At 40.9% G+C, this 8,949-nt stretch overlaps 1 protein-coding gene across 1 annotated transcript; it reads right to left on the bottom strand.

Annotated features, from left to right (window-relative positions):
- Positions 1–3,148: 3,148 nt before the first annotated feature.
- GJA9 (gap junction protein alpha 9) lies at positions 3,149–4,728 on the bottom strand. Its single transcript, XM_014946519.1, has one exon. The coding sequence runs from the start codon at positions 4,709–4,711 to the stop codon at positions 3,149–3,151; it is 1,563 nt and encodes a 520-aa protein (XP_014802005.1). The 5' UTR covers positions 4,712–4,728.
- Between the last annotated feature and the right edge of the window lie 4,221 nt (positions 4,729–8,949).

Consider the following 8,949-nt stretch of genomic DNA (forward strand, 5'->3'; position numbering starts at 1 on the left):
GGCAGCGAGACCCGGCCGGGAAGCGCAGGGTCGCGGGCGGAGCTGAGCGGTAAAACCGGGGGAGGGAGGAACCGCGGAGCCACCGAGCGGGGGGCACCGGGGGGGGAAACTTCGCACCGGGCAGGAAAATCCTTTGGTTTAGCTCGTCTGAAAAAACGGCAGCGGTTATACCGGTTTATTTTTGTGGAACAGGGTGGTATCTACCGACTGATAAAATCTGTTAATTATAAAAATCAAAAGGAGAACCGACCGATTAACCCTGCACATGTCAGTGTCTTCACAGAAGCACAGAATCGTAGTGGTTGGAAGGGACCTCAGAGATCATCGAGTCCAACCACAAAAAAAAAAGAAAAAAAAAGAAAAAAAACAACACCCACCACCTAAACACACAGGAACAACAACCAAAACCAACAACAACAACAACCAAAAAACACCCACCACCTAAACACACAACAACAACAACCAAACCAACAACCAAACCAAACCCACCCACACAACATCCCACCACAAACCAATAATCTTGGGCACCAGAGCATGCCCTGAAGAGCCATGTCTACACGTTTCTTAAATACTTCCAGGGATGGTGACTCCACCACCTCCCTGGGCAGCCCATTCCAATGCCTGACAGCCCTTGCAGTAAAGAAATGTTTCCTAATATCCAGCCTGAACTTCCCCTGGCGCAACTTGAAGCCGTTACCCCTTGTCCCATCATCTGTAACTTGGAAGAGACCAACCCCTGCCTCTCTACACCCTCCTTCCAGGTACTTGTACAGAGCGATAAGGTCTCCCCTCAGCCTCCTCTTCTCCAGGCTGAACACCCCCAGCTCCCTCAGCCTCTCCTCATAAGACTTGTGCTCCAGACCCCTCACCAGCTTCGTTGCCCTTCTCTGGACCCGCTCCAGCCCCTCAATGTCCCTCTTGTGGTAGGGGGCCCAAAACTGGACACAGTACTCGAGGTGGGGTCTCGCCAGTGCCGGTGAAGTCTTCTCACTCTTCTCCTGCCCACTCTTCTGCCCCGTCTTCAGCCTCCACTGGGGTTACACTTTCCTCTTGGCAAGGTGCTGGGATCAAATAGAACGTTTGGCCCATGTCAACACACCAAAAAAAGTTAACAAAAATCCTCTATCAGCAGCAGAAAACCAAAATCTTTGGTATCTTATCTTAAACTGACAGAAATCCAAATGTCACATCCCATATGTGACCATCTAAATGCTAATTTTCTATTATTTAGACAGTGGGCACAGAGTGCATTAAACACTAGTCTTTTTATTACAGAGACATTAAATGCAAAACATTCATTAGCACAGTTATCACCCACAGAAACTTAGGCAGCAAGTGCAAGAATTAAAGCCACGGTAGCAGCATTAATCACACTATACATGTTTATACATTCCTGTATATTACACGATGTTTAATTTTACAGTGTAAGCAGAATTACATAGGGCTGTATTTATGTATACATGTAGAGCAATAGTAGAGGTGAGAAGAAAAGCTGCTGGACAGAAGTCTACAGTAAATAGTTTTAATAGTATGTATTTCATATACAGACAGGGCCCAAATAATGCTGCTGCTGCAAGCAAAAGAGCCTTTTAGGTTTTCTGGCTCCTTTTTTTCCTAATATTGTACAGCCTTCAGCCAATCTGAAACATGGCTGGCCTCTAAGCATAATGATAATGCACATTAAGAATGTTATGATGTTGTAACAACGTGACACTACATCTCACAAATTATATTTCCAGTAGGCATACAGTAAGTCAAATCCTCGAGTAAAAAATACATTTGTATACACTAATGCATCCCCACCTCACCAAACACAGCTTGTCAGCGTTGCATGACTCAAGTAAATGCATTCCATTCATACAAGTCTCAATGACAAATGTAACAAAATGTGAAATTTTGTTCGCCTTTATTATTTCAAGCTGTTCCCCGGCACTTACAGCCTGTCAGCATTGCATGACTCAAGTAAATGCATCCCATTCATACAAGTCTCAATCACAAATGTAACAAAATGTGAAATTTTGTTCGCCTTTATTATTTCAAGCTGTTCCCCAGAACTTGCCTTGCACTATGTGGACTGAAACATCAAGCGGATGAATGTCCTTTATTTGCTTTATTACCCCCATAAAAAGCACAAATGGAAAAGCTCCTTCTAAACAATTATAAGCACTCTGATTTAAAAGTTTGTCAGAATTCAGGGGAAATATGGACCCTTGAGCATTCAGACAAGCAGTAGTTTTACAGTTTGATAAACCTTTTACATGTTTTTTTTGACATTGTAACTGAAAGTAGGAAGGTACTACCATTTCTTCTTAGTTTTGTTTCTTTTTTTTTTTAGCATAGTAAGCCTTCTGGTTTCTGAAATCCAAAATTTCTGATTAATAAATGCCTGTAACTTGGTTTCTGATTAAAAAAGTAAAAAAATGGTAGTTACTAGTGTTATGCAAAATCTCAATATTAAAGCTCACAACTCCTGTAATTCATGATGCTTTAAAAATGTAATAGTATATTTAACAGTAATAGTATACGGTAAGAGATTTACTCTTATTTTTCTCCTGGGGAAGTCAGTGGTGATACACTGAAAAAAAAAAGTGTACCGCGGAGTCAGAGAATTAGTGATACATGTATCAAATGTTCTGTTCTTTTTGTATTTAACACAGTTCAAACAGCGGAATATGTTTGACATCCTGCTTTCAGACAGCTGTCCAATGCCTGTTTGAATTCTGAGAGAGATTAAGCAGAAACTTATTTTTCCTGAGAAATTACTCCTAATTGCATTTACTGGTCTTCATGAAATATATTTTTAGACTGTAAATATTGTCTTCTACTTAGTTTAAATAGTACCAGCTGTGGTTTTATGCCTGATTTTTCCTCCTATGTGGACTTATTTGATGTAAGTTTTCCTTTTTTAGCTGGAAGGGTAGCGTAGAAGGTTATATGCTGAGAAGTTTATACGCTAAGCCACCCTTTCATTACAAAGGAGGAGGCTGCTTAAGAGTTACTGAGCTAATATTCAAAGGGCTACACAACTTTTCTATCTACGTGAAACAGCTGGACACAGTTGAACAATTTGGCCACTCTTACACAGGTCTTGCTTCGGTCAGGATGGTCAGTCCTTACACCAGCACTGTGGTTCTTAGGCTCTGTCCCACTATATTTGGAGATCAGTGGGGGCTCGCCTGCTGCTGGCATTGCTCGACAGCGACAGTCGCCTGGACAGAGAGAAAGGCTTGGGACTATCACAGTTCCTGCTGTGCTTGGACTCTGAGCTCCCTCCCCCCGCAGAGTCAGGAGTGTCTGGCCGGCTAGAAGTTTTAACATCACTATTGTAAGGAGCTTGGGCTTGGTTTGCACTGAAACTGCTCTGTCTTCCGTTGCTGTTCTTCGGAAGGGAATTTGTTGAAGATCCTGCGCTCTCAACCATCGTGGAGCAGTTCCAAGAGGAACCGATTCCATGTTGTCTTCTGAAACTGGTAGTAGGAAAAGCTGCGTCAGGTTGCAGCAATGTTTGAGACGGCGTTTCAGCAAAGCTTCTCAAGCACGTGCTGGAAGCTGTATCTGCATTCTGAGTACCCACGAGGAAATGTTTCTTTTGGGCTTCCTTTTGAGCATCACGCACTTCAGCTCCAAGCTTGCCCAACAAGCCCTCGTTATTATTTGTGCAGGTATTTTGAGTCTGATTGTCTACAGCGTTGGTAGCCAGCCTCTTTTTTGGTGATTTATTTTCCCGACTGTGATGGGTGTAGTTGCTGCTGCTTTCTGTACGGTTATTTTGCACGGGCTGAAACACGGGAGGAGAATTTAGAACCGGGTAGACAGCAGCGTCAGTTTCCTTTTCTGTTAAAAAGGTATAACCGCTAAGTGCAGAAGGAACGTTTTTTTGAGGGGTGGTGGATATTCCCAAAGAAGAATGGGGTATCACAGAGTATTTCTTGGATTTGTTTACATAGAAATTGTCAGGGTCGTCCTTGGTTTTAATCTGCCCACACAGTCCCATTTTAATTTTTCGGAATCCTAGGTGGATAATTTCCAGGATGTTTAAAAGCAGCGATACAGTCGCTATTGATTGCATGAATAATATGAACACTGTCTTTTCTGTTGGTCTAGAAACGAAGCAGTCAACTATGTTTGGACACGGATCTCTCTGACATTTGTAAAGGGGATCTAGATGAAAGCCGTACAGAAGATACTGCCCAATCATAAAACCGACTTCCACTGCGGATCTCGTGAAAATATGTATCACGTAAGTGCAGAGCAAAGAGCCCCTCAGGGGGGCTTTGTTTAGTTTCCTTTGATCCAATTGCCGGAGTTCTCTCTCCAGCCTTTTCCGATTTTCAGTCATTTCTAATTCAGTGCTTTCAAGTTCCACTCTTACCTGAGCTTTCTTTTTTTGCCTCTCCTTTTCCAAGGCTCTTAGTCTGTACAGGGCATGACCCATATACACCAAGGAAGGGGAAGACACAAATATAACTTGCAAGACCCAGTACCTTATGAGAGAGATGGGAAAGGCCTCATCATAGCACACATTTCTGCAACCAGGTTGCTCAGTATTGCATATAAATTCTGATTGTTCATCATTCCAAACGTCCTCAGTTGCCACTCCGAGGACAAGCATTCGAAATATGAAGAGGATCGTTAGCCAGATCTTTCCAATGATGGTGGAATGAATGTGGACCTCCTCTAAAATGCCTCCGAGGAAATTCCAGTCTCCCATGGTTATTCTGCCATCATAACACTATGACGTATGAGAGAAAAAAGTATCAAACATTGTAAAAGCTGCAATCCTTAACACATCACCAAAAAAATGACAGTGGGAAAAAACACCATATCTCACATTGTAACCATGGCAACATGACCCACTGCTCATTGATAATCTAGGTGTTGTTCTCTCTCATCTACAAGACGGAGAAGTACATCATCTGCCCAAGTCTATTTTATCAGTAAAAGACACCCTGATATTCCTCAGTCCTCCTTTTTGGATGCTCCACACCCCGCATCGCAGCTCAAGTTACAGTCATGTCCAGTTATTGTTTCGCAGTGAAAGTTGGTTGTACAAAGGAACTTGAGAGGGAATAAAACATCTTGCTAAAATTGCATTGTTAGGTTGAAAAAAAAGTTTAAGCATTTATTTTGGCACAGACAATTGCTTTTTGTCTGCAGGTGCCACCAATAAACAAATAAATAGAATCCCCATCAGTCCAGTTTCCCATGATCAATGATACCTGCGTTTGAAATACAGAACAGAGGGCCTAGGTGTTATGCTTTGCTATCTTTGCCCTTGATTCTGTGAAAAAGAAATGATTTATGCAAAAATTCTCTACCAGCGTTTTCCTAAATGATTATCATCTCAATACAGATAAACTGGCAATATATGTGTGCAATTGCACATCTTGCCTTTCTTTCATATGTTTGTTGCTTTCTCCACTACAGGATACTACATTGTGAACAAGATTTTCAATTCATTTTCTGTGTTTATGTTATTGTATACTCTAACAAAAATAGTTTTATTTGTTATCTGCAGGGATAACCTGTAGGTCTGTAGATTTACCTCTTCATTTTATGTACAGTACAATTCAATAGAATTCAGTTACACTAAAACCAGAATAATCTCATTTTTCTTTCAGAATAAAGGTGGTTTAATTTAGTGTTTTCTGTTCAAATGGGATTCATTTTCACCCTGTCAAACAGGAGTGTTAAGAAATCAAATGGAAGTTGCAGTCTTAGAGCCGCAATACCAATGACTAGAGAGGAACCTTTATGCGAAGGCAGCCTACTAAACATGAAAATACCTTGGGAAATTGCTATACAAATAGGCAAGGTAGACAGTTAAAGATAAACAAATTAAAAATAAATGGCAAATTAAAAATAAAACATACCTTTCTTTACAAAAATGTGTAAAATTAAAGAACTGCGGTGTCCGATATAAAGGTATGACCCCTGCCATCTTCTGTCCGTGTGAGAAAATTTCACATTATAAGCAGCTTATTTTGCTACAGGAGAAAATGATGGAGCACAAGCTTTGCCCATTGAATTTATATTTGCTAGGGATGGAGGGAGGAGAAAATCAATCTGCGGTTCAGTCTGCTACCGCTCCAAGCATAACTTATCCATGACCAGTGAAAAACCTTATTAAAAAAGGCTAGAAAAGATCTGCAGCTCTAACCTCCTTCACATTATCCTCCCTTTCATCTCTCCAGCACCTTCCAAGTTTTAAGAGGGATCTCAGCCTCTGACAAACAGATTGAAAGAAAACTTTAGTACTAAGTTTTAGTTTACGTATCCCAGATGTTCCTATTCTCTTCTTTACATCAGATGTATTGCTGCAGCAGAGTCGCCCTGCAACTCACGTGAATAAATGGGTTTGTTGTGCTGATGAATCTGCTTACTTTCAGTAAAAGATTGTGTAAAGGCGTGCACTCTACACCCTCCCCGTGTCAGCGTATGGCAGATATAGAAATGGAACCCACACTTTCAGCTGTACTCTACAAACTTACCATTATCTGTTTCTCCCTAGAAAAGGACAAAGAGGGAGCTCCTGGAACAGAATGAATACTCCCTGTACTAAATTACACTTCACCGAGTTTGAAAAAGAAAAGAAAAGATGTGGAGGAGAGGAAAGTGAAAGAACGGCAGCAGAATTTCTACAGGCTAAAGGTACAATCATGGAATGGTTAAGGTCAGAAGGGACCTTAAAATATCTCCTAGTCCAGGCCCCTGGCAGGGACTTCCTTCCCTAGATCAGGTTGCTCAAAGCATCATCCCAACTGTTTTTGAACAATTCCAATGACAGGCCATTCACAACTTCTCCAGCAACCTGTTCCACTGTCTCACCACGCTCGTTGGAAATAATTTCTTCCTTTGCTTACATAAAGATTCTAAGAGTAAACTCTCTGTTTAAAAAGTCCACCTGGCACTCGGGGACAGATGACAGCTTGTAAGATGAGCTACGCATGAAAATTATTTGAGAGAGCTTAAAATCAACTTTTTTTTTTTTTTTTTTATAAATGGGTTTGTTGTGCTGATGAATCTGCTTACTTTCAGTAAAAGATTGTGTAAAGGCGTGCACTCTACACCCTCCCCGTGTCAGCGTATGGCAGATATAGAAATGGAACCCACACTTTCAGCTGTACTCTACAAACTTACCATTATCTGTTTCTCCCTAGAGAAGGATAAAGAGAGAGCTCCTGGAACAGAATGAATACTCCCTGTACTAAATTACGCTTCACCAAATTTGAAAAAGAAAAGAAAAGGTGTGGAGGAGAGGAAAGTGAAAGAACGGCAGCAGAATTTCTACAGGCTAAAGGTACAATCATGGAATTGTTAAGGTCAGAAGGGACCTTAAAATATCTCCTAGTCCAGGCCCCTGGCAGGGACTTCCTTCCCTAGATCAGGTTGCTCAAAGCATCATCCCAACTGTTTTTGAACAATTCCAATGACAGGCCATTCACAACTTCTCCAGCAACCTGTTCCACTGTCTCACCACGCTCGTTGGAAATAATTTCTTCCTTTGCTTACATAAAGATTCTAAGAGTAAACTCTCTGTTTAAAAAGTCCACCTGGCACTCGGGGACAGATGACAGCTTGTAAGATGAGCTACGCATGAAAATTATTTGAGAGAGCTTAAAATCAACTTTTTTTTTTTTTTTTTTTGGCCTTTTGGATCGCCACACTGTATTTTGGGGACCCATGGTAGGCTGGGGAACACCGAAATGTCTGCAAAAAATGTTGGGGAGAAAGGAGGGAAAGAAACCTTGTTTTAGGAATGGAAGGACGAGGAAAGAAATATGCTTGTTATGCACACAAAGATTGTCCTGGAGCCAGCATTAGCAGTGCAATGGCCAAGGCCACGGCCTCGTTAGGCACGCCTGGTAGAAATGTCTAATTTCACCACTGGAATCAATAGGAGGTAAAAAGTGTATCTAGTACTATAGTGTTCTTTTAGATGATTCTCCTACCGCCCTGAAAAAATGTATCACTGATCCAAGTGTCCTGTATGGGATAAATAAACTTCCTCTACTGAGAACTCTAAAAAGCTAATCGTTATATTTTAATTTTGGCGCTGAGGATCAGTCAATAGGTCATGTCCGATTTCATAGTTAAATGACAGTTTGCCTGGAAGAATTCGATCCCTTTGGGGAGCTGTCAGACTGCAGCCAGCCATTGCTGGTACGTACTTAAAGCAGGCTTACAAGAGACATAAACACATCTCTTATATCAAGTACTTAAAGAAAGTTTCTAAACATTTTTCTGCTGTTGGTGAACAAAATTCTAAATCCTTTGAAATCATCCACAGACCCTCTCCACCCACCTTCCGCAAAGATGCTGAAGTTTGCTCTGAAAACCTGAGTGTTTGGTGAGACTAAACTATGGTGGCTGGGAATCCACTTGTTCAACAAAAAATATTAAGATAAACATTTAACAATCTGCACATAATATTCTGGGGTGCTAAAATGTTAAGATAAACATGTAACAATCTGCACATAATATTCTGGGGTGCTTTATCTGCTTTAAAATAGTATTTCAGTCAAACAACAGGCTGTGAGGGAAAATTATTTCAAGTGCCAATGGCAATTTTATAGCACTGATGCTGCTCTTTACTTCAGTCCAGATATTTTGCAGATGTTACTATTTACACAAACTGTCGTACCAACATTCATTGTTTAGTAACAAAATAATGTAAGGAGAGAACATTTATTTCTCCTCCAGCTCTAGAAGCTACCTCACTGGCTTTTCATTGATGGTGGGTTCGCTGCAAAACATCTTCAAAACTTTAACGACTGCATTATGTTTTCTTAGCTCAGGGTCAAATACCACAGAAATCATTTATTCATGGAAATATTCTCTGAATATCAAGACCTTTTTGTTCCTACTCATCAATAATGTGCACTTTATGTGTACAATTGATTTGTATTTTCTACTGTATTTGACTGACCCACAAGGCTGGATAACTAG

This window comes from Calidris pugnax, unplaced genomic scaffold (genome assembly GCF_001431845.1).
Source record: "Calidris pugnax isolate Ruff unplaced genomic scaffold, ASM143184v1 scaffold113, whole genome shotgun sequence".
Taxonomy (NCBI): domain Eukaryota; kingdom Metazoa; phylum Chordata; class Aves; order Charadriiformes; family Scolopacidae; genus Calidris; species Calidris pugnax.

Bases quoted from the DNA above. Each gene is read 5' to 3' on its own strand.
- GJA9 (XM_014946519.1), bottom strand. From the start codon at position 4,711: ATGGGAGACTGGAATTTCCTCGGAGGCATTTTAGAGGAGGTCCACATT.